The sequence below is a fragment of the Tamandua tetradactyla genome, chromosome 14 (genome assembly GCF_023851605.1).
Source record: "Tamandua tetradactyla isolate mTamTet1 chromosome 14, mTamTet1.pri, whole genome shotgun sequence".
NCBI classification, from domain to species: Eukaryota; Metazoa; Chordata; class Mammalia; order Pilosa; family Myrmecophagidae; genus Tamandua; species Tamandua tetradactyla.
In genome coordinates, this window is record NC_135340.1 from 22,881,674 (window position 1) to 22,908,112 (window position 26,439).

The window sequence follows — 26,439 nt, forward strand, 5'->3', positions numbered from 1 at the left end:
ACATCACCATGGAAACCATCTAGTCAAAAGTTACCACTCACAACTGAGTGAGTTTATTCCACGGAAATAATAAAAAAAGATCCCACCCAGCAATATTGAATGAGGATTACAGAGCATGGCTTTTCTGGGGTACATGATACTTTGAAACTGGCACAGCCTGATTTAAAATCTTAACTTCTAGAACATTTTTTCCACACATGGGAAAATTACTTAGTTATTTTGGGCTCTGACATCTATTTCTTTCAACTAATAGTTACTCTATATTTTGAAAAGATTTTGTAAGAGTAACAATATAATAATTGCATTTTAAAACTGGAGGGGATATTAGAGAGACTCTAGCACAACAAACTCATTTTTCAGAGGAGGAAATTGAAGCCAAAAGAGGTTATGTGCTTATTTTTAAAATATATGACAGCAGCATTGAAAAAAACATAAAGTAAACATATATGTAAGACACTGCTATGTTTCTTAATCTGATCAGAGTATAAGGATTTGGACAGAGACTTAGATGTCATCTAGTTAGTAGTAACGTAATGCCATCACTTCGTGTTTAAAGTATAACCACATGCATAGTCATGAATCTACCTTTTTCATTATTTCTTCTTAGAAGCACCAGTCCAAAATTTAACTGCTTTGAAGTTAAATGGCGTGCTATTACTTATCACTGGTCAAGATCTATGTGCTATGTTTTAAGCTCTTCTTGACTGAATATTTATAATGGTAGTTTGCCCACTGAAGGAAATGTTATCCATGGCCAAAAGTTCTTACTGGAAATTTAGTGCTAAAAGCTGTCACATATTACTGCAAGCTCAGCATTACATTGACAAATGATGCTTGACAGAACAAAAAGTGTATAGCCGCATCGCAAGCAAACAGCATATCTTTTGTCAGAGTGGGGTATTAGTGTCATTTCAGGCTTTAGATCACATTTAAGTTAACAGGGCAGAAGGTATGCCTGATCCATTTTGTGATATGAACTTGCCACGTGTACACCCCACCCTTCACTATGGTTCCCACAACATTGAGCAAGCTGACATAATCAGAGTGAATCACTGATAAGTGAGAAGCCTAAAATAAAGGTCTGGACTAAAAAATTTTTTTTTTAATTATAGGATACATTACTACAATCTAGTCTTCAGACCCCATTCAAGTTTGGTTAGTTGTCTCAATAATGTTCTTTATGGTAAATATGGTGAGCACACATATATAAATGTGTATGTGTATGAATGTATAAATATTCCCTAGTTCTATACACTGAAACATCTGAGCAATAATACTCCAATAGCAATGAGCTCATCTAGTCTTTCGAAACACCATTCTCCACGAGAAAGAACCAAAGCTCCCAGAAAATGGCTGTCCAAGGCTGGAGCAAGGAAAGTGTGAAATGAGCCTGTAGCATCTTATTGTGCCAGAAGAAAGGGCTGTGCTAGAAGGATGATGATGATGTCAAAAGGACACAGAATAATAAAATGTTAACATTGAATCTGGCTGGTGGATATGTGGATGTTCATTATAAAACTCTTTCATATTTTCTGTATTTTAAAAATGTTTTACAATAAAATGTTGGGAAAGACACCAAAGCCAGGATGAATGGGGCTCCCACTACCCAAACTTGGGATAACCTGATCATCAAACTAAATAAAGATAGAAACAGATTATAATCCATTTAATAAAATAGAACACTCTGAATCCATACTTAGTTTGCCAGGGCTGCTAAAAGAAATAAATTCCTTTTATTTATTGATGCTTGACAGAACAAAAAGTGTATAGCCGCATCGCAAACAAACAGCATATCTTTTGTCAGAGTGGGGTATTAGTGTCATTTCAGGCTTTAGATCACATTTAAGTTAACAGGGCAGAAGGTATGCCTGATCCATTTATCACTGGTCAAGATCTATGTGCTATGTTTTAAGCTCTTCTTGACTTAATATTTATAATGTTAGTTTGCCTACTGAAGGAAATGTTACCCATGGCCAAAAGTTCTTATTGGAAATTTAGTGCATAAGCCACAGGAATTTATTGTCTCAGTTTTGGAGGCTAGAAATTCAAAATCAAGGTACTAACAGACCATGCTTACACCAAAATCTGTAGTGTGATGGTGAGTTGCTCGATCTACCACAGTCGATCTGTCTCCTCAGTCTGCATACTGTGTCCAAATTTTCTTTGCTTATAAGGACTCCCGCCATATTGTATTAAGATCCACCATGATTCATTTTGGCCTCATCATAATAGGATCTTCAAAGATTCCATTTACACGCGAATTTATATCCACAAGACCAGGGGTTAGGACTTGAATTCATGTCTTTGTGTGCGACATGATTCAATCCACTCACATACTGATATTAGTTAATTGAAAGTTTGATAAGAAATAAGATATTTACATTGTTTCAAGTGATGATAATTACAAAGGAGAAAATGTGATTTTATTTTTACCTGGAAGACACCACTGTATTAAAGTAAACACCAGTAATGGGAAAATTAAAATCATGTGCCATCTGGTAGGATGCAATGAGAACACAGCATCACTTTTGTAAAAGTCTTGTCAAAGGTACCTAACCTGAATATAATCATGAATAAATATCCCACAAACCCAAGCTCAGGGATATTCTATAAACTAGTTGGCCTGGAACCTTCAAAAGTGTCAAGGACATGAAAGTCAAGGCATGAATGAGGAAGTGTTTCAAATGAAGGCAACTAAAGATAAATGACAAGTAAATACAATACTTGATTGTACTGAAATAAATTCTTTTCCCATAAAGCACATTATTGGGACAACTGACAAAACTTGAATCTGGTTGAAGGTTAGGTGGTAGTAATTTTTTTTTTTCAGTCCAAGCCATATTCCAGGCTCTTCACCTGTACAATGGGTTAATCATCTTTATTTCTACAGGTTGCTATGTAAGTTAAGCATTGAATCTGCTAGCATGGAACTGAATAGGTATTCAAAGAATGGGAGGAGGCATAAAAGTTATATACAGTTGGGAATGAATATCAAAAAGCTGCTCAGGGGAACATAATTACCTCTCTGTGCCTCAGTTTTCTCATCTGTAAAACAGTTATAATACAAGATAATGTTTATCAAGCACCCAGCAGGGTGAGTGGCACAGAGCAAGCTCCAAGTAGGCTCATGTTTTGTGTGAATAAAGGAATGCTGTTATTCTCCAATTTAGATTTTCAGAGATGCAGAGTAAGTCCCACTGAAATCAGTTCTTTTCAAATCAAAGAACATTTGCTTTTTCTTGGAAATCAGAAGTGAAGCAATTTCATTGGAATTGTTTTGATTTTGTTATATTGTGATTATGTAGTCGAGGGCCCTTATCTGTAAGAAATACACACTGAAGTATTTAGGGGAGATGTGGCCTCATGTCAACAACTTAAATCTCTAATGACTCAGGAAAAAAAGTTCTTTGTACTACACTTGCAACTTTTTTGCAAACTTCTGATGGTTTCAAAATAAAAATTTAAAAATTACATTCAACATGCCGATTATACTGGAAGAAAGCACTTGCCTCAGAGCCAAGAGGCTGTTAATTCCCAGTTCCGCCATCGACTCAGTGTATGACCTTGAGAAGAAAGCACTTAACTCAGAGCCAAGAGGCTATTCTGCCACTGACTCAGTGTATGACCTTGAGTAAGTCACTTTACCTCAGGCCCCTGTGTCTCAGGTTCTCAAACGAGGCTCTCGTTAATGTCTAACATTCCACTATCTATATCCACAGCATTGACCGTGCCTGAACTTCTCGAGGCTCCAGCTGTGCCTTTGCCTTCATTTGCCCCAATGGTGCACCCACAAATTCTGGCTGGTGATAAACAGACAAAAATAGCTGTGGCCGGAATGCCGTTTGCAAAGCCGCTGTCTTAGCCTGGACTTGGGCCGCAATCCCTTCCATCTGCTCTTCGACGGTGGAGCAGTTGCGCCTGCCACAGTGGGCTCGATGGCTCGGCGGCCGGCTGGCCGGGCCTCGAAACGGCGGCGCGGCGCCGGGCGCGCCCCCAATCCTGGACTCCCGCTGCGCTCGCCGCTCCGAGCTTTCCGGCCCCGCCCCGCCCGCGCCCCGCCCTCCCATCTCAAGGTCTGAGTCTTCGCTGCCTGCGAGTCGTGGGGCTGTCCTGCGGTGCTGAGGAGCCGGAACCGTGTCGGGACTGGGTGGGTGCTGAGCCGTGGGAGACCCTCAGGGCGAGCAGTCGGGGATCCCGGGAGAGGGAGCGGTGTCCGGGCTGCCTGCCAGCTGCGGAGAGGGAGCGCACAGTGAGTTGCTCGTTCCGGGGGTTCCCGGGGTTCCAGACAGCGGGGTAGTGGGAGGAAGGAAATTCGTGCCCAGGGTGCGGGACTGGACGTCGGGGTGGAGTGTCTTGGCCGGAGAACCCGAGTCCGCCGATGAGGCGGTGAAGCGGGGCGCAGGTCGGCCGGTGCTGTCGGGCCTTCCTCTGATGCTCGGGTTGAAGTCCGCTCTCGCCGTGCACAACAGGTAGCCGAGGACTCTGCGGGTCGGTGCGGGCCCGGGGCGCCCGGCGTGCGGGGCTGCTCGGGAGGTCGCGGTCGGACTCGCCGGCGCTCGGGGCTCGGGACCCGCCCTGGTGGCGTCCACTGCGCCCCAGCCCGACTTCGGGCGAGGTTCCCCCAACGCTGGTGCCTTCTCGGCGGGCAGTGCTGGAGACAGATTGGCAAACCCACCCTTCAGTTTTATGTGTTTCCAGAAGGAAGCAGTGGAGAGAGAGTGGATATTGCCTTCTGTGTGAAGTACTGTTTCCTCATCTATCAAGGAAAGGAAGCCTCTGGTGGGTTAGCGTTTGCTTACTTGTAGGAGAAAACGTATTTTACCCTGTCTTTTGGTCAGTACACGCCATTTCAAGTGATTATAAAGTCTTTAAAAACTTTATAAAGCGCTTTATGGTATTTAATTAGTCACATAGTGTATACTTCTGGCAAGTAAAGATACTTTTATTAACTGTCAAGTCAGATAATAGCTCCTTCATTGAACGTCATAATTATAAATTGTTTTTATGTGCATTCGTATATTCAATATATTCAGCACCTTTTATGTGTAGGCTTGGTGCTCTTAAGGAATTTACAGCCTGAAGAAGACAAAGGGACCCACAAATACAGTTCAGAACTTTGTATAAGAACTGTGGGAGAAAATGCTTCTGGGGAGATTATTTAAGGGGTAAAGAAAGCTCTCATTAGACCCAAAATTTTAAGGATGGATGGTCAGAGGAGATTTTTCCTGTTTTATTTTGCAAACTTTTTTTAAAAAGTATCCCTTTGAAAAAGTGATTTTAGATAGGCATTGAAACCAAGATTTGTCTTATATTTTAATCCCAACATATTTTTTCTTTTTCTAATAAAATGGCAGAGCAAATAGATACAGTTTATAATATAAGAATAGTGACAGTTGGAGAAAGTACTGGCAGGAAAAACTGTGTCCCTGGGATACAGTTATTTTACCTGGGATAGCTACAGGGTAACGAACAGACTCCAGACCTGAAAGTCAGGAGACCTGAATTCTGGCTTAAGCTCCTCCATTACTATGTATGGGATCTTAAGTTGGTCACTTTTCTTTTCCTTTTTCATTACTATTGTATCTGACTTTAGTGGCAGAAAGTACATAACTACAAAATACCCTTTAAAATTAGTGTTTTAATTAGATAAGAAATGTATTCATTCACTAATGAATATATTGTCTGTGGAAAAAACGAGAGTACCTTACCCCTTTGTTTTTAACCAGTACACCCATCCTTCCATCTGGCTTTATTTCAAAAAAGGGATTGAGCCTTTCTTACTTACCTTATAAATAAAATAAATGACTAAACTCTGGATTTTTTTTTAGACCCCTTCATATTCTAAAAATTATTTTAGTCTAAATCCTGGTTAACAAGTTCAATGGCATCTGCATTTTAAAAAGGTTTTTCTTAACATGTTTCATAATAGAAGGGTTTGAACACTCCTTTGGGACCATAATGCTTTTATTTTAGGAATCGCTTGTGCTTTTTAAGGAAAAAATGTTAATAAAATTCATTTAAAAAATGAGTTAACTGAGGCCTAAGGAATTAGTAAAGACTTGTCTATGCCATTTAATTAGGTGTCTGAAGACTTTGGAAATAAATTCTTTGGCCTAGAATAGGGTTTGACAAATTATGGCCCACAGGCCAAAAGTAGCCTGCTGCCAGTTTATTGGAACACAACAATGCTTATTTGTTTATGTATTGTTTATAGCTGTTTTGATACTATAACATAGCAGAGTTAAGTATTTGTGATTAAGACCATGTGGTCTCAAAGCCTAAAGTGTTTACTCTTTGCCCCTTTCAGAAAATGTTTGCTGGACTAGAACCTTGACATCTTTTTTGCTACATCTTTGTAGGAGAAAATTGGTTAAATTCAGTTTAATTCTTAATCTTCCTTTTCCATTAAGCCTGGTAAACTGTAGGATTCCATGAATATTTCTGGGTCTTATATGTGTAATGATGGAAGAAGGGCATGACTTTTCTGATACTTCTATCTAGTATAAAGTTTTATCATTTCTGTAATTCTAGTGTTCTGGAAGGCTGAAAAAAAGAAAGGATTATTATAGTTTAACATGAAATTGCATTTATAACCACAGTAAGAGTCAAATAGCGAATTAGAAAATTCACCAAAGATATCCATTAAATTGAAACTGGAGCGCAGAGCTGAATAATGTTTCTGCTTTTCCTTTTTTTTTTTTTTAATAGTAACAACTTTGTTTCTGGAAAGATAATATAGCTATAGTAAAGCACTATGTTAATGGTACCTGCCTAAGAAATTAGAGCTGGTTATGTGACAGGGAAAGAAGAATGTGGTGGAGGTGATAATTGTAAATATTTAAGGTTGTCAATATGCTTTTGTTAATCTTAAAACCATGGAATGGTGCGCATGTCACTAAATAAAATGTTTTGTATATGTACTTTTTTCTGTAACTTAGTTGTCCTTATTTTCAAGTAATAATCTATGGGTAAATATGCCACATTTATAGCCTTTTCTGTTACATTTGTAGGTTTCTATATATAAATGACATGTTTGTTTCTGTGTATATACACAAAACAGTACTTCCTTTATTCAGTATAGAAAATGCATTTTTTTTACGTAAATGAAATTAATGTGTTGAAACACCAAAATTTATATATATGCGTATGTATGAAGGAAATCTGTGGAAACAAAGGTACACAGGTACAAATCTTTTAACTTAATTCTAAATCCAAATAACTCTGAAGAGTTTTTTTCTTAACTCAGTTGGCAACAAAATAAGACCTGAACTAAAGTGAAGCTGTTCACATTTATCCTTTCCTCTCGGAATACGCTTATCTTTGCTACAAGTGTGATTTTGGGGTGCTGCCCTAGGTCTTTTTTGGAGTTTGAGGTAATATATAATATATGCACTGTATCGAACTGTAAGCAAAGTTAAGAGTGAGAAGCAGTTTCTGCCAAGCAAAGTTCTCAGGTAGAACTCCAGGAAGGTCAGATATTCGAAGTTAGGTATTCCATAGGATATATTGTGAATTAAAAGTAAGAACCATGTAGAAGAGCCAGATGCCAGATCATAGTGTGAATTAAAAGTGAACCTCTGACCACTAACCAGGATGTAAGAGCCATGAACATTTAGGGAAGGGTAAAAGGAAAAGGTTTCTAAAGCAGGAAGAGTCTAAAGGCTGAACTAGGAAGGTCTAAGTGGCAGATTGCTTAAGCAGCAAATACAAGGATAGAGTTCTTTTGCAAAATTGAGCGAGGGTTCCTGGTCTCTCCAGTAAACCCTACTATGCCAAGGAAATGATGATATCCTGCACACTTTGCTCCTGTAGTGAATGGCCCCAAATTGCTTTGCTTTTAGAATTATCTATATTAAATAGAATTCCTTCATCACTGTTAGCTCCCTGCTCTGACTTCTTCCTCTTAATGGTATTGCTCCTTTACTTCGTGTTTAATCTTCCTTTTGCTTTGATGCGTGGGCCGGGAATCAAACCCCAGTCTCCCACGTGGCAGGTGAGCATTCTGCACTGAACCACTGATGCACTCTACTTTGCTTTTAATGTGATGCTCTGTTATGCCCTAGCTATAATCAAGATACCTGGATACATAGTCATGTCTAACTAATAATTAATCATTCTTGGGGGACCAAGTCCATATGCTTTGAAAGAACTAATTGCTGCACAGTTTTTTGTTTGTTTGTTTTTTACTTCCTGTTTTGGGATTCTCAACTGTGTACCAAGTAGTGAGATTGTCAGTGACTTTCAGGTGAATGAGGTAGGAGATATAAGGAGACTAAAACTTTTTTATCTTAAGATCTGTCTTCTGACACTCCTAAATGTCCAAAATGAAAGGTGCCTTCCCAGTGAGAGATGAGAGAGTTGGTTTGTGAAATGAAAAATGATAAAAATTGTCAAGAGTAGCCACAGGCTAAGCTAATGTTGTTGGTTCTTAATGATATACTATCCAGATTGAAAGGATCCATTGGAAGCATCCATTGGAAGCTGATGTCTCCAGAAAGTCTAACACTTTAATAAAAGGACTTGAAATACTGAAGACATGACAGGAGAGCAAAGTGATAATGAAGAAAATAGCAGCTGTGGCAATAACTGTTTCAGTAATAGCAGTGCTTAGAGACTGTAGGAAGTAGTTGAAGGAGAAGGATTGACAGTGAAACTAGGCATGCATGGGTATTATTTCCTTTGTTTCAGTTAAATAGCATTTTTACCTTGTAAAATATATAATTTTAGCAGTTTACCTACTTTATCTGTGTTGTTCCTTTTGCTGTTTTTCCAATGCTCCCTTTTTACTTTTTGACCATTTTTCTTGGAGGAGTTGAGAAATGAAGCTAATTTCTGTGATTTACAGAAAGTTGTAAGGGGAAATAGATTGAAAGAGAGCTCAAATATTATATCAATCCCATTTTCCCCTGAGTCCTCTTTGTTCCACATGTTTTGCCCCTTATATTTAAGATCAGAGATGCTGGTTTTCCTTTGTTTCCCCTCTGTGGAAAAGTATTGAGGAAAATAAAACTCAGCATTGTTGCTAGAGACGTACTGGCATCTAGTTTCCTCATGCACAAAATGAGGACCAGTAATACCTTCCTTGCTTCCTTGCTTATGATGATTAGAGATGATAAGCCATGTGTGATTTGGGAGTCTATTGGGAAAGTGAAAGGGATAACAGATTATACTACTGTCTTTCCCATCTGTGTTATTACCAAGATGATGGTGATAAATAGTACCATGAATTTTTGACTTTAGAGATCTAATAGATGCTTGGTTTGTTCATTAGTTTTGTTTCATTAAAAAAATTAAATCCCATTGCTAAAAATTTAGAGATAGGGAAAAGAAAACATTACCCATAATGTTATTATTATAGTTCTTGAATCATGATTTGGAAAAATACCAGAAGCAGCTCACAATCTAAATAATGGCTAAAGAAGCCAACTGTATTTTAAGAAACAAAGATATGAGAATGGAAAAAGACTGTGAAGAGGAGATAGAAGAATAGGAGAATCAGTCGTGAAGGGTTTCCTCTTGAAGAAATTGAAGTTTTAGCCAAATTTTAAAGTTTTAAGTTTATTATGGAGAAAAAGAAGCAAGATATTGATATTTCAGATTCAAAGATGAAATAAATACAGATAAGATTTTTAACAAATCAAGATATAACTGTATTAAAGTACTGTACAATTATAAATGATTTACTTCAATACCCATTTTACCCTAAAACCAGTAAACTGATTTAAGTATGTCTGCAAACCAATTTTAAGGCAGTAAATACCTAGAAGAATTTAAAGTATGGTAACAAAAGGATTTTGTATTTCCTGCTACCAGGCGCAGCCTTTCTTAAGCAGCATCTTAAGTGTGAGCTAAGGCTCTGTGTAACTTCGGAGTTCTTATTTTGTAAGCTTGTTACTGGACAGCAGCCTTAGATTCTTTTGCCCATCATGTTCAATAACCAATTCCTAAAACACTGGGGTTTCAAAGAGAGAAAGAGTTTATTACTAGGTGCATAGTAGAAGAACAGATGGCCTGTCAGCTCAAAAACTGTCCCCCTGAACTACAGTAATTCTGATAGTTTTATTAGAGAAATATATGGGTAGGGTTTAGGATAATGAGCACGGTGGCCCCAGATGATGTAATTAGAGGTGACCTGTTCTAGTTTGCTAGCTGCCAGAATGCAATATACCAGAAATGGAATGGCTTTTAAAAAGGGAAGTTTAAGAAGTTGCTAGTTTACAGTTCTAAGGCTGAGAAATTGTCCCAATTAAAACAAGTCTATGGAAATGTTCAATCAAAGACATCTAGAGAAAGTTACCTTGGTTCAAGAAGGCTGATGAAGTTCAGGGTCTCTCTCTCAAGTGAGAAGGCACATGGTGAACATAGGGTTTCTCTCTCAACTGGAAAGGTACATGGTGAACACAGTCAGGGTTTCTCTATCTGGAAAGGCATATGGCTAACACAGTGTTATCTGCTAGCTTTCTCTCCTGGCTTCCTGTTTCATGAAGCTCCCCGGAAGGTGTTTTCCTTTTTCATCTCCAAAGATCACTGGCTGGTGGACTCTCTGCTTCTTGTGGCTGTTATTCTTCTCTGCTCTCTCTGAATCTCCTGGCTTTCTCTCTTGTCGTTCTCTTTTATAGGATTCCAAACTAATCAAGACCCACCTGAATGGGTGGAGACATGCTCCACCTAATCCAGTTTAACAACCAACCACTCTTGATTGAGTCACATCTCCAGGGAGATGATCTCATTACAGATTCAAACATACAGTACTGAATAGGGATTAGAAGAAATGGCTGTCTTTACAAAATGGGATTAGGATTAAAACATGGTTTTTCTAGGGTACATACATCCTTTCAAACCAGCATATGATTTGATTATTGAGCATGTGCAGATTGATTACATGCTCAGTCACAGAATGTAAGAAAATGGTGGAAGGAGGTATAGGTGATTTGTAGGTTAAGGTCTAAGCTGCCATGCATGTCAGGTAGGCTCATTTTGGTTAGATCCAGTGTTGATTATCAAGATTACTTTGGACTTTGGGTGGGTTTTTTCTGGGCTGCCCCAAGACCCTTCGTTAAGACTCTTAAGTTGAAAAACTGGATAACTGGGTACAAATGAATGTTAGTCACAAGGTTTTTACAATCGGGGCAGAAGGTAAGGGCTATATAGTCATTATCAGGGCAGCTAGATTACAATTTAGAGATTTCAAGAATTTCCCTCTGTCTACTCTAATATACTAGAAAGCAAAAAGGAATATCTATATAATGATTCAGTAATCAAAATCATACCTTAAATCTTGATTTCTCAATTACAATCTATAATTTTGCAACGCCTCAGTCACAAATGAGAATCTTAGGTCAAGATGGAATGATCTAGCTTCTTTATAAATTAAAGCTAATTACAGCATTTTTTAAAGGTTTGGATTTTAAAATTTATGTGTTTCTTGAAATGTGGGAGATTCTTGAGAAGTGTTGATTTACTTTTTTGCTTTCTGAACAAAACCGACAGACTATAGCTAGCATCCAAGTTGAAATTATGTCCTTTGAAGAAATGAGTCAAAGAAAAATAATTGAAATATAAGTATGAGACATCAAAACTTAATGTACTTGATACATTCTGGAATTAGTTCTATTTATAAATTGCTTAGTGTCTTGTTCATTTTACTAATTGTACTTTTCCTGTTCTGGGGGAAAAAGCTGCCAACCAACCCAACAAATCTGACTTATCTTGTGCTCTCTTTGATTATTTGTGATTTTTATCTTTTCTCTCCTAAAAGTGACATAATAAATCATTTTAAGAAACTAAAATGAGCAAAAAGATTAGGAAGACATTTTTCCTCTTAAATTTCAATGTATGTTCCCACCTCTACCAAAATAGTTCTATAAACCCTTAATAGAGAAAATTAGCACTCATGGAGATGGCTTTGGAATAAATTGCTTTAGAAAATCCTGGCCCTAGAAATTTGGCCCCCTGCTGGTTTCTTTTTCTGTCAGTAGTCAGCTATGTACAGATGTATACGTATTGTAACAAAGGCTCTGGGATTAGGAATAGAAAGCTATTTGAAAGCATACTAGGCAAGATGCAGAAAAAGAATCCTCTCCCACACTGCTCCTGACCTTGAAACGTTTTATTAAGTTTGCATTCTATTTCATATTAAATGCATGTTCATTTTTAATATAAAATAATGTTTTAAATTAATGTCAGGAGGAAAATCTTTAAATAAACTTTGATCTTCCAATTATCTGTACCATGTTTATTGGTCTATTGGTACACTGTAGGGTTATTTATCCCAGTTTGAGAAGGATGATTTGGGTACCTTAGTACCTTAAATCTAGTTCACAGTGCCTTCTTTTCTCAACCTGGAAAACCTCCAGAATGACAATTACAACTGAGTCACTAGGAGTATCTATTGTATACATAGTACACAGGCATTTATTTTCAAGTAAATACAGTGCCCCAGAGAAGCATATGGCCTAAAAAAGAATTGAAGGGCCATTCTAACTTAGTTCAACTACTGGCATTAGGGTAAGCACATACAATGCTTGACTGTGAAGTAATGTAACTAATAATCTTGTGTTGCTTATAAACCTATACAATAAGTGATTATATTATGCTAAATGGAGCAGTTTTCTTAGGTCTAGACATTGGTACTGTGCTGTGTAGTATTTTGGTTAATTCTTCAAACAGTATTGCATTTCTGGAGATTCTATTTCACATTAACTTTATAAATACCCTGAGAAATCTTGTAGGTAAAAATTTCTCACTTTCTTCTAATCTGAGATTTTTCAAATTTATTAAAACATGTAACGTGATGTTCTATGTTTGTGAAATACTACAATGATCTATACTCCCCACAATTTTTCTGCAGGTTTTCAGTTATTAAGAAATGACTGGCTTCTACTACGATGTATGAGGAGTCAAAGACAAATAATTTGATTTGATGTAAAAGGTGGTACCATAGTATAGTGCTTAAAGCACATATATCTGGAGGCACATTTATTAGGAGTGTGACCAGGTTATAACCCTTACTAGCTATTTCACTCTAGGAAACCTGCTTACTTCTCTGGGTCTCGGCTTACAACTATGTAAAGTTTTGCTAATAAAAATAACTTCATCGGTCATTTTTGCAGATTATTCAAGAAAATAAATGTAAATATTAAATAGTCTGTGAATATGAATTGTGAGAATTACTGGCTGGCACTGCATTTCAATCAGCAGCTGCTTCATAAAATCTTTTTCAAGAAGCAACTAGCTGTACTTTGAAAAATATATTGCTCTGTTTTTTAAAAAACTTACTTTATAATCTTAAGAGAAACATAAAAATGGGAAATATCAGGAAAATTAGAAGAATTAGCTTTCTTCAAGGTTACGTAGCCATGGGTTTGTGGTTATATACAGTAGATAACATTGACTGCATTTGTATTCATCTTCCTAAAGTGAGACTTTGGGTAAGAGTAGGAGCATCTGTTATTTGCAAAGTACATTTGCTTATCACAGTGATAATGCATATGTGGAGATCTTAGGTGTATTTTAGAGTAGGGTTACAAAAATAAATAGCCTACTTCCTTTAGGAGTAATTTATATAAGGAATGTATTGAAACCATTAGCGATAACTTTATGCCCTATGATCTCAAGCTTTTTACTGAATTATTTATTATTGCATTGTGTTAGCTGTTTTTCTTCTTGATAGATCATTTTACACCCCAATATTGCTGTTGCCAAAGGGGAAAAAAAACCTTTTCAGCAGTCCTAATGACTGTAGAAAGGGTAATTTGATTCTTACGATAGGATTTTGACCTGCCTTGGTGGTTATAATAAATTTTATCTAAAGGCTTTTTTTTTATTCCCTCTCAAATAGTCATGGATATTGAGTGCAAACCTGTCACTTCCTGCATAGTTAGTAGGTTTCTTCCAGAAATTATTTCTGTAATATTTATTGAGTTTACCTTTAATTGTGTATTATGTTGGCCCATTCACTTTGCAAATTTAAGAAAAGAAAGAAGTTTTTTTGAACAAGAAGCTAGAATTTGTATGATAAAAATGAATTTGTTGGGTGGTGCAACAGTGGCTCAGTGGCAGAATTCTCACTTGCTGTTCCAGAGAGCCGGGTTCGATTCCCGGAGCCTGCCCATGCCAATAAATAAATGAATTTGTTAACATTGTTCTTTGTTCCCTAAAAGTGATATATTAAGAAAATAACCTTTGATATACTTCTTTTTTTTTTCCCCCAGAGGATTGTCAGTGTCAGGTCATGAGTGATACTGGGCAAGTAGGCAGGTCAGGTTGGGAGGGAACCCAAAATGGCTAAAGCATACAAGTTTGAGAAGATAGTGGTGGTTGGGAGAAGGCTGGTAATTAGTACAGAAAATGTCCTTTGGCCTCCGGGGCAGTGTCGTAGTCAGAATCTAGAATATATGGCCCAAACCGGAAGACGTAAATAGGATAAAGAGTAGGAGTTGGCAAGTAGTGTAAATGTTTAAGGCAGGCTAGGTGACAACTATGGGGCTGCTAGGGAGTGCATACTCAGAATCAGCCATTCATTGCTTGTCTGGGAATGTGGACCCAGATTTTCACGTAAAAGTTTCTGATGTTTACATTTAGTAAATATATTTCTTCTTGATACATTGTAAGCCAGATTTTACCAACAGAGTACCCGTTTATGACCACTATCTTTTGAATTTAAGAAGCTATTTTCAGTTATATGATAATTATGATGATCCAGTACTCCAGGTGATTATATACCAGTAAACACTATGGGAGAAAAAATAAAAGAAAGAAGAGCCTTGCCTGTGTCTCCCATCTGATTTTCTAATACATCTTTAGTTAATGACTTCTCTAGAAAGGTTTGAGGTTTATTTAGGGATGTGAGCTCTGTATTTTAAATGTTTTAATTTAATTACCCAAAGTATTCTATTCATATTTTTGTTGAATTCCAATGACCTGTTTCTGTTTAGCTTGGAGTTTTACCCAAATTTATTTATTTATTTATTTAGTATACTGTTCCCATTATTGCAACACCATTTGTTGAATTTTTGTTTACTTTGTTTTTGGGAAGTGCATGGGCCGGGAATCGAACCTGGGTCTCCCGCATAGCAGGCAAGAATTCCACCACTGAACTACACTTGCACCTCCCCCTCCAATTTACTTTTGATACATTAGTGAATAGGAGTACCTGTCTTTTATATATATGGTAACTTGCCTTTTGTTCAGTCTTCCTGATGGTAGCTGTTATTCCTAAAGTAGTAAAAATGATTTTTCAGAACATCATCTTGTTTTCTTTTCTAAGCTTAAATAATTTTTCCAACTTTTTGTTGTGGTTAAAAAAATACAGAAAAAATTGAAGAATAGCAAATAAAGTAATCACTTTCACTATTTAAATTCAGTTGTTAACATTTTGCTGTGTTTATGGCTGGTTGATTGATTTACAAAGTCCTTTGATAGTGAGTTGCAGGTATCATGACACTTTATTGCCATGCACTTCAGCATGAATCCTCTAAAAATAAAAATAAAAATAAATTCTGTCCCATAGGCACAATGCCATCTTATAAATTTATGTGTGAATGCATATGTATGTACATGTGCGCATATCCTTTGTATGTTTTGTAAGACTTGGAAAGGCACTTGAGATGCTGAGAAATTAAAAAACAATGAAACTTCTCTGTCTTCTGTTGATTATTTGCTATAATACAAGTGAAGGCTACATTGGATCTGGGTCAGAGCAGATATGATCTTTATTGCTACAAGCTTTAGACACCATTCATCCAAGTGCCTTAAAAAAAAAAAAAAAGAAAGTTTACTTTCACACCGAAGCTCACAAAGAGAAAGAATATCTACTGGTAAAGATAGGACTTCTTCCTGGACAGCCTGAAACTCTTAATTTGCTTGTTTATTCTCTATAAAAGGGATACAGAATACAAAGGAGGATTTTATACCTGAGTTAACAGATCCCAATATTGGGATTTTCACTCTTTCACCCTAGAGTATTTATAAAAGATGTATACGTTTAGTTATACTTTCGGTTGGTTCTTTTGTGAAAAATATCTAGTATTATGATTGCCGTCATTTTACTGTCCTTTTAAAATATGTAATTTTCTTCTTGAAGATTTTTGTTCTTAGGTAAATTGAATGAAGTTGGGATCGTGGCCATCTAGGAGAATTTTCTGCAAGGAATGGAATTAGCACACACCTTATTGCTGAATGAAGAAGCATGCAGTCAACTAGGTGAAGTTCAGAAGGCAGAGTTTATTTTTGAGTGGCTGAGATATTTGGAGAGGCTCTTACTAGCAACCAGCAGGGTGGGTAAAATTACAAGTTTTTAAATTAAATGCCAGATAATGTTATTTTCTTTGGTTTGCCTTTTTAGTTCTGTGCAGAATAGCCTAAATTAACTTTAAAATGCTAGACTTTGCCAAGACTTTATAATGAAATAGATTTTTTTTGCCCCCAATATGTTTTTTAATATTACAAGTAGAAGTTTGCCATATTCAAAAAAGCGAAAAGAAGTTAGTCAGTGTTTTTGTTATTACTTAGCAAAATCCATGAAACACTAACAACAAACCACTTGTGTCAGATTTCATTTTTATTATCTTCTGCACCTTGTGTTCCTCTACATGTGTGAAGCCTTGGTGTAGTATGGTGCAAACTAATATAACAAAGTTACATCTTAATAAAAGATGAAAACTTTAAGGGGAATATGAATTAAAGTGGGTTTTAATAAACATCACCTTTTTAAATGCATTTTTACTAAGACAGATATTCACCCATACCATATAATAATCCAAATAGTATAGTCAATGGTTCACAGTATCAGCATATAGCTATGCTTTTGTCATCGTAAACTTTAAAAGCTTATGAAATGGGTACCAAAAAAAAAACCCAATCAAGCCCTTCACTTACATTCAGCAGTTGTTAACATTTTGTCGTATTTGATGGATTGATTTACTGAGCCATGTGAGGCAGGTATATACTTGAGCATACACATTCCAAAAATAATTCCTGTATAATCACAGTACTATATGTAATGTGAATGTGGTACAAATACGTGGAAATACCGTATGTATTTCCCACATAATTACAGTTCCATATGTAATGCAAATGTGGTACAAAAACATTGCTCATGTAAACATTTAGAATCTAATAAAGGGCTAGAATCCATTCACTAAATTAACTAGCATTTCACTGTGGAATTTTAGGCCTCAGTGAGCACATGAATACCATTACCTTTGTAATTCTGTACTCCTTTTTCAGAGAACACATATGTAAAATAGAGTAGCCTTATTGGCATTGATACGCATAGCTGCAATTAGGAAAGAGACATTGCAGTAAACTTAGAAAAGTCCAAGTGAAATAGGCTACCATTACAAGGTCAGCTGTGGTTATTACTGCTTTATTTATGCAAATATATACCAATAGGTTTTGACACTCTTCTTAAAATACAAATTTGCTCCACCTTTCAAATGTAAGAAAAAGGGTCAAGGAAATATAGAACCCTTTTATTTGTGAACAGAGACACCAGCCAAGTATAATCCAGAATTTATTTTTTGAAAATGTCAACAGGGCAGCAAACTGCCTTTTTGTGTGACATTAGATGACCATGTTACTAACTTACTTATAATATTTAGTCAAAATATTACAAAATACTATCAAAATATTACAAATGACAAAATAGCCTTACATTTTTTAGGGCTGTTTTGGTTCTTAAATATAAGAAAGAAAAATCATATTAGAGCATGACATTTAATTATGTTGACTTTGAATTGTTGTTTTGTTGTTGTTGTTGTCTTCCTTTCTAGAGTGATGTAAGAGAGAAACAGAAGAGTCTTGTTGATCAGCTCCTGTCTTTGTTGAACAGCTCCCCAGGGCCTCCTACCCGCAAACTCCTTGCTAAGAATCTAGCCGTTCTTTATAGTATTGGAGACACATTCTCTGTTTATGAGACAATAGATACATGTAATGATCTTATTCGTAGCAAAGATGATTCTCCAAGTTATCTTCCCACTAAGCTGTAAGTTAAACATTGAACAGAAAACAGAATGTTGCCTCCTTGTATCATTTTTGTAAAGTACCTGAAAGTATTTGATATCATTTTGAAGCCATTTAGTTTTATTCATTCTTATGTTTTAATCTAATATTTCTCTAGAAATGTCTAAAATATTTTCTTTTTTAAAAATATTTTAGATATTTGAAGTCTACATTTGGGATTCAAACTATCTCACTAAAATTTTAGCAGTTGAATGTTTAAGTAAAAGATATTTTTAAGTTCTTCATATTTTGGATGTTCTTTTAGTTTAGGAATTCTCAGTAGTGAAAATAGTAATAAATATCATATGGAAAATGCTCTTCTGAGATCACAAAAAGAACAGCTTAGTTTCTTTCTCCATGAGATTCAGTTCATTTTATCACCTATTATTTTAGAGAAGACAGTGAGCTATGTTTGGTTCCATAACTGTAACTATAGAAATTTTTATCAATCTAATTTTTAGCTTATTACAGAATGTATTTTCCCATGAAGTTTTCAGACTTCAAACTTGATGAGAACGTTATTTTCTTGTCTTTCTTATCTTTAAGTCCAACTTTGATTATCTAATAGATTAAATTGTGTTCTATTAAAATATTTTGCAAAATCTGGTCTTGTAAAAAGTTGAGAGGATAGTGTCTTTGGCTGAGATTTAGATTAATTGAAGACAGTATATTAAAAATTCTGTTATGAAAGTAATTATATGATAGTTAAGTGTCAATGTCTTAGGATTTAACAATGGAACTATTTCTGGGAAATTTTATCCTTTTATCCCTTAAAATTAAATAGTCACCTTTATATATTCTAAGATTTTTTAATTCTCATTTTTTCAGCCATGACTGATTTCTAATTTAAATGTTGTTTCAGTGCTGCTGTGGTATGTTTGGGTTCCTTATACAAGAAGTTGGGTAGAATATTGGGTAACACCTTTACTGATACTGTGGGGAATATTCTTAAAGCTATGAAGAGTGCAGAGGTAAGTAACAAGAAGTATGACCAAACAATAAAAAGATAGCCTTTACAGGTTTTATGATTTTTTGAGCCATTAAAAGAACTTTATATGACAAGCATACATAGGTGTATATATAGATAGATCCATACATAAATATCGTTACTATATAAGGATAACTCAACATTTTTAAACATAAAGACATTGCAACAGTTTTTGTTCTTACCTTACTTAGAAAAACAATCTAGAAAACAGTTCTGAACTAATTTATAGAAATGCTGGGTTGTTATATACACTTTAAAAAAATGTACCAAAACAAATCATGGTCCTCAAGTGTGAAAGATGTTAAATTTCAAGAAGGCTGTACCTGAATTAAGAACTGTAAAAAGTAGTAAAATCCGTAATATAAAACTGGTGAGAGAATCTTCAGCAGATCACTTCTCAGCGATATTTTCCTAAAAGACTGAACAAGATTATTCAGAAGAAGAGATTTTTCTTTTGTTTTTTTTTCATTTTTTATTTTTTATAGAAGAGGTTTTTAACACCTGGATGTCTGGTTTGATTTGAGAGCAGATATCTCTAGGAACTTATATTAACTAAGATACAGCCATTTTAAACTTTTTTCCCCTCTTAACCAGCTTGTTTAAGCTATGATACTTTTTAGGCCCTGTGGTTAGTAGGGGATTTACTCTTTAGGTCTCAAAAACTTTACTGTTGTTGCTTCTCTACTATTTCCTTTGCGGTTTAGTTGATTGGGCACCACAACATTTTAGAGATAGCAAAAAAAGATACACAAATGTTGTGATCTACAATATTTGAAACTGGAATAAAAGAAAGTTTAGAAGTTTCTCGTTAGCATCCATTTTGTTAAGTTCAGCTATAATCACTCACTGTTATGCTCCTTTGAACAAAGATAAATTAATAGCATTACTGTGACAATGATACTTGATACTGATCTTTGTATTCCTCCAACTTTGTTTAGCATTAACTTCCTGAGATATAGAAATGATTTAGGGCATTCAATAATATGTCAGTAATACAAGCAGCTACTGTTTCTTCGGTGTTTATCATGTTTCAAGCATTTGGTGACTGTTTTACACACAGGAGCTTATTTACTTCTCCCACCAATTCAGTGAAGTTCATCTTATCTTTATATTGTTGATGAAGAAATAAGTAAAAACAATTTAACATCTCACAGCTATTAAAGGTCAGAGCCAAGATTCAAACCCATGCCTTTTAAAGCCCAGACTTTTAATCTCTGGGTTAAACTACCCAGACCAAATAAATGATAAAATATTAATAGCTATAAAATCTGTTGAACATTTATTGTATGTCAGACACCATTCTAAGTATTTTATATGTATTAATTCATTTGATCCTTAGAACAACCTATGAGGACCTCCATATTTACAGATAAAGAAACAGATTTGCTCAAGGTCATGTAGCTAGTAGGTGGCCGAGCCTCACACTTTTATTACTTCATATTAAACAACCATTTAATGATATGCAGGCTTTGTGCTAGGTGCTTTTCATATAATCTCATTTAATCTTTGTGCCAACCCTGTGAAATCTGTATTGTGTTGAAATGTGATGTATATATAAATAACACTCCCCCCACAAAACAGACGAGCAAAGAAAGAAAAAACAAAGTTTCAACAAATGGTGCTGTAATAACAGATACTCACATGGAAAAAGAATGAAATGTGGCCCCTGCCATACAGTATACAAAAAAAAGAAAAAACGAAACAAAAATAAGTAAATAGTACTTCAAATTATAAGCACCTCATAAAAATAGCAACTAGTATTTCTTGATGTCAGAATTCATTAGTATATATAAAAATGTGAATATTTCTCAACTCTGTGAGATAAATATCAATACTTCATTTCTTCACAGTGGAATTTTATTTATCCCTTTATTCTCTGTTTTTTTGGTAGTCTCAGGGCCGATATGAGATTATGCTAAGTCTGCAAAATATATTGAATGGACTAGGAGCTGCTGCTATACCTTGTCATAGAGATGTTTATAAAGCTGCTAGATCATGTTTGACAGACAGATCCATGGCAGTTCGTTGTGCTGCTGCAAAGGTAAAGTGGTCTATTAAGCAGACTTTCTAAAAACTAATATAAAGAAAATTAAATCATTTTTATCCTTATGAAAGCATTAGTAAAAGCTGTATGACCTTAGAGCTCAAAACTTGCTAATAAGTTAGGATTAAGTATTTCATTTTAACATACTAAGAAACTGAGACCCACTGCCTCTCCAGAAGACCCACTGCCTCTCCAGAAAATCAACTAGTTCCATCCACCTGTCTCATATTATCAACAGCCCCTTCCAACATGAATATGTTAGACTGGGCATAGCCCAAATACCCCTAAAGAGTGAAGAGAAAGATCAAAGGTGATGGTGGAGTTATACAGAGGTCAGGCTTAACATATGAGTGCTGAATCGTTCTACTGATATTTCTTTTGGCCTCCAGTATCTTAGAGCAGCTAGAAATAAAAACCCATAATTGTGGAATTGTAACTCATACCTAACTCTGAAATCTGTTCTATGGCTAACTGTTGCAACTTGAAATTTATTGCTTTTATGTATATATGTTATTTAAAGAAAAGAAGTATAACAGAGAAGATAGGATTTAACAAATGAGTATGACTGCTAAATCATTATATTGATATTTCTGTTGGTCTCCAGGGTCTTGTAGTAGCTTTCAGAAGAAATAAGGAAAAATCGTGATACTATAACCCTTACCAAACTTTAAAATTTGTTCTATATCTACTTGTTAAAATGTACTAAAAAATTTATTGCTTTTTTGTATATATGTTATATTTCAGTTTAAAAAAAAAGGAAAAAGAAAGAAATTTAAAAAATTAAAAGGCTAAGAAAAAAAAGGAAGAAAGAAACTGAGACCCAGAGACTTATATGAATTTCCCAAAGTTCAAGTATTTGGCAACACTTTATCACAGAGTTCAAGATTCTAGAATCCAAATATTCGTTCCACTTTACTATGCTTCCTCTCTGTAATTGTGGAAACTAAAATTTACTTGTAAAGCCTTTTGTAATTTGTAAGTTTTTTTTTTAACAATGCCTTCTTAATACAGTTGGTTGGGTAGTACGATAAATCTGTTTTTTATGTGAGAAATATTCTCACAGTTGCTCGTGGCAGATAGATTGAATCTAAAGGCACTTTCATAGCCTACTGAGTTAGAAACAGGTCCTCTACCTGTCCCTTTGTGGCTGCATTGCCTTATATAGCTTAATCTTTATAACTTTTAATAGTATTTAGTTGTCTTCACATTCATTATTTAGATGCCTTGGCTTTACATATTATTTTTGTTAGATTCTGATAGTTTCTACCACTTTTATAGAACTGAACCTGACATTTATATTTAACTTTTCGTTAATTAATTTATTTATTTTTTTCATATGAATAGTGTCTCCTTGAACTTCAGAATGAGGCTGTTTTTATGTGGAGTACAGACCTGGACAGTGTGGCTACACTCTGTTTTAAGTCCTTTGAGGGTTCTAATTACGATGTGCGGATTTCAGTTTCAAAGCTGCTGGGCACAGTATTGGCTAAAGCTATCATTTTTAAACATCCAGGAGCAGGTAAAATGCATATATTTATTTTCTAAATATCTTCTGTTATTTTTTTCCCTCTTGGCTTAGACATATGTAGGATTACTACTACCCATTATTACTTTTAAAAGAGACAGGATATAAATAAATTTCAGTTTGTAAACAGTGCTATAGGTTTCATTCTCAAATATTTCAGTAAAAGTTTGAGGAAAAGAACTCTTTAAGTAGTGTGATTTATTCAATCTTTGTCTTCCTTTTTATTTTCCATCTTTTCTTTTTAAAGTAAACTGTGAAATGTTATCCAGTATGAGATATCTAAATCTTGAGACTTTTTAAAGTAGTGTACATCTAATATATACATTTGACTTGCCATTTTCGGGGTTTGGTATAAGGGACCAATGATGTAGATAATTCCAGACAACAGATATTTTAAATTTGCTGGACAGCTTGTTTTTATCAGTATTTATTCCCTTTTTACATACTTCTAGGCGGTAAGCAAGAATGGGGTCTGCTTTAAAAACAAGAGTTTGCCTGGGTTTAATTTACAGTGTATGTAAAACAATGATGAAAAATAAAAAACTTATTTTGCATTCTGTCGCCAAAAATTAAGCCACTCACACAGATGAGAAGTTGATTGTTCTGAAGAACCTCACTGAGGAAACATCCTCAGACCAAATACACTGGCATCACCTGTTGACTTCTAAGAACTACACAAGTGCAAGCCCCTCCCAACTTACTAAGTCAAAATTCTCAGTTGAATAGAATCCCCAGATTATTTGTTTGTACATTAAAGTTTGAAAAATATTGCTTTAGAAACTGTTCAGTACTATATAAAAGAAGATTCTAGTTTTTTCTAAAATGTTTCTTAATCAGAGATGAGAAGTAACAAAGTGGGTACAGCATATCAGAATCACCTAGGCAACATTAAGAAACTGTACAGCCCCCTCCTCTAGTTGAGACCCACATGTTTAACATTTATAAGAAATTATTTCTAATTTTGTGTGTGGTTTTATAATTTTTTAACTCACTAAGACTTTCTTATATATTTAGGGGAGGAAAATCCACAAAGAAACACAACCCAGGGAGGGAAAAAAAGAAAAACAGAGTTGTCCAGGGCATTTAGGAGATTAAATCTTAAGCCACCTAAAAAATTGAAAGTTTAAGACGTTTGCTAAAACTTTCTTGAAAATGTGAATTGCTTATTTGTATGAATATGTATTTAGTATTGGCATACAGTTGCAGTAAAAACAAGCAAATTTTAGAATTGTGTAATTAATATGATTAATATTTAAGTGTATGCGCTCTTAAACAATACTACTCAACTATTGCCAACATTTTTGTAGTCAGGCGAAGCAAGGCAAAGAATCAGCTTCACCCAACCTAAAACCTTACTCTTTTTTAGAAATTCATTTACATTTGTAGGTTGTAGCTGGTGTTACAATTGAGTTATTTTCATACAACTAAAAAGTGATCTAGATGTTATATTAATTTTTTTTAAGTAGGTGACTAAAAGCAACATAGTACCCAATAATTTAGAAAGCGCACATATTGTAGTTTATACAACTGGACTGCAATATGCAAAGATTATGAGGTAAAGAATATGAAGGGTTTTCCTAGTAAAGTTAACAGACTTAAAATAGATAGTTTATCATACCAAGGCACTTAAAAAGAGAGATTGAATAGAGACATTTTCCTAACTGAGATAAGTTACCAGGGAGTTATGTAATCTTTTAAAATTATTTACTGACTGTACTAGTTTGCTAGCTGCCAGAATGCAACACACCAGAGATGGATTGGCTTTCAGTAAAAGGGGATTTATTTAGTTAATATATAATTCTTCAGGGGAAAGGCAGCTCACTTTCAACTGAGGTTCTTTCTTATGTGGGAAGCCACAGGGCAATCTCTGCTGGCTTTCTCTCTAGGCCTCTGGGTTCCAACAACTTTCCCCGGGGTTTGATTCCTTTCTGTATCTCCAAAGGCTTAGGCTGAGCTGCAAGTACTGAGATGAGGTATGCTGACCTGCTTTGGCTGTGCTAAGTTGAGCTCTCTCATTTAAGCACCAGCTAATTAAATCAGACAACATTCATTGCATCAGGTATGCTTCCTAGCCGACTGCAGATGTAATCAACAGCACGTGAGGTTCACATGCCATTGGCTCATGTCCACAGCAATAGAATTAACCACCTGCGCCTAACCAAGTTGACACCTGAATCTAACTACCACACTGACCGTGAACTTCAAGTACGTCCTTAACAGTGCCTAAGAGTCATACTCTAGTTCCCTAGTACACTTGCTCTCCCACTTTCCTGATTGCCTATTTTATACCTTCTCTCCTCAAACCTCATTCCTCATCTCCTTTTCATTTTGTGGCCTATGTCTATAGGCTCCCCATCATATCTGTCCATCTGCTAGAATCTGTACCCAAATATTCTTACTTCCCTGCTGTTAAGGAAAATGAATTATCTTCTCTCCTATTAAAATCAATCCCTCCAATGTGTGTTAGAGCTCATTCTCTCACTTGCTGAATGACAAATTGCTATATGAAGTTTCCTTTCTTTCTTCTACATCAATTTTTCCCTTTCTACTGGATTATTCCCTACAGCATGCAGACATACTTTTTTTTCTCCCACCTTAAAGGAAAAAAAACTCAAAACTTTTTACATTGGGCTTTGCTAAATCTAGTTTTCAGTTCTCAGTTATCTTACTTGAGCTTTCAACAGCGTTTAACTCAGTTTATTTTCCTACGTATCTTTTTTTCACATGGTTTTTAGGACCCCGTGCTTACTTGGTTTTTCCTTCCTCCTCACAAAGTATTCCTGCTCACTCTTCTTTGCTGGTTCTCCCTTGGGTTATCTAGACGTATGCTCCATGTTCTAGTACTTGGTCTTCTGCTCCACTCTATGTGCCCACTCTTGGTGATGTTATCCATCCTCTTGGCTAAAGCATGATTTATATCAGTGATTCCTGAATTTATATCATTAGCCAAAATTTCTCTCCTGGACGCCAGACTCTCCTATGATCTACCATTAACATCTCTATTTGGACGTCTACTTGCTATTCCAAACTTAACTTGTCCTAAACTGAACTCTTGATCTCTCCTCCTCATACGTAAATACTGCTCTATTTGTGGTCTAAGTTGATGAAACTCCATCCTTCCAGTTGTTCAGAACAAAACCTTGAAGTCGTCCTTGACTCCTCTCCTTCATACCCAATATGTATTTCTCTTAACTATCTTACAATATATCCAAAATCTGGAATCTTTGAAAAATTACAAATTCTGGGATTGGGGCAGAGAAAGTTCCACATGAGCATGGAACATCTTGGGCCAAAAAATAAGAAGCTTCCAGCTGGCCAAATCCAAGACAGGATTAGAATGAAAATGAATAATGACAGAAAACGATGATCTGTTAAATAGAAGAATTTATGAGTTAATGAGTTTTACATATTGAAAGTAAATAAATAAAGGTGGAGAAATTAAACTCTTTTTTAAAGAAGGTGAGTAATGAATGTAGAATGAATGATCCTTTGAAAATGACCATTTTTGCAGTAAGTATAATAATTTATGCAGGTAGGAATCAGCAGTGGGTTCTTGGGTGAAATGAGTTATAGGATATTTTTGCCTTCTTAAAATATTACCACATGGATTACATGGTAATGGAGAAACTGGTAGTTTTACAAAGTTATTGTTCAAATGTTCAAAGTTAGTATGACCACTGGAGAGATAGGCTAACAGCATGTCTAATAGTATCTTTTGATGTTACACATTGAGAAGGATATAATATTACTTATGTAGTATTCCTGGAAAAGTTCTGAGGAAATACCCGACAAACGGAAATTGAGGATCAGTGTATGAAACAACTGGCCAAACCTGTATTCTTCAAAATTACCAATATTGTGAAAGACAAAGAAAGGCTG

The 26,439-nt window shown here is 35.5% G+C and overlaps 1 protein-coding gene across 6 annotated transcripts in view; it reads left to right on the top strand.

Annotated features, from left to right (window-relative positions):
- The window catches only part of HEATR5A (HEAT repeat containing 5A), a 216,380-nt gene that overhangs the window by 33,271 nt on the left and 156,670 nt on the right, over nt 1-26,439 (top strand). For 4 of the 6 annotated variants that reach the window (XR_013162228.1, XM_077127000.1, XM_077127004.1 and 1 more), the window contains exons 1-6: nt 4,046-4,249; nt 16,085-16,277; nt 17,775-17,986; nt 18,866-18,974; nt 20,883-21,032; nt 22,380-22,554. Coding sequence is in view for 5 of the 6 variants with exons in the window: in XM_077127000.1 (XP_076983115.1) it covers nt 16,152-16,277; nt 17,775-17,986; nt 18,866-18,974; nt 20,883-21,032; nt 22,380-22,554 (772 nt within the window). In the remaining variant the exon portion in view is untranslated. Of the gene's footprint in view, nt 1-4,044; nt 4,250-16,084; nt 16,278-17,774; nt 17,987-18,865; nt 18,975-20,882; nt 21,033-22,379; nt 22,555-26,439 lie in introns of those variants that run through there. The other 2 variants (XM_077127001.1, XM_077127002.1) reach the window with 2 other exon arrangements.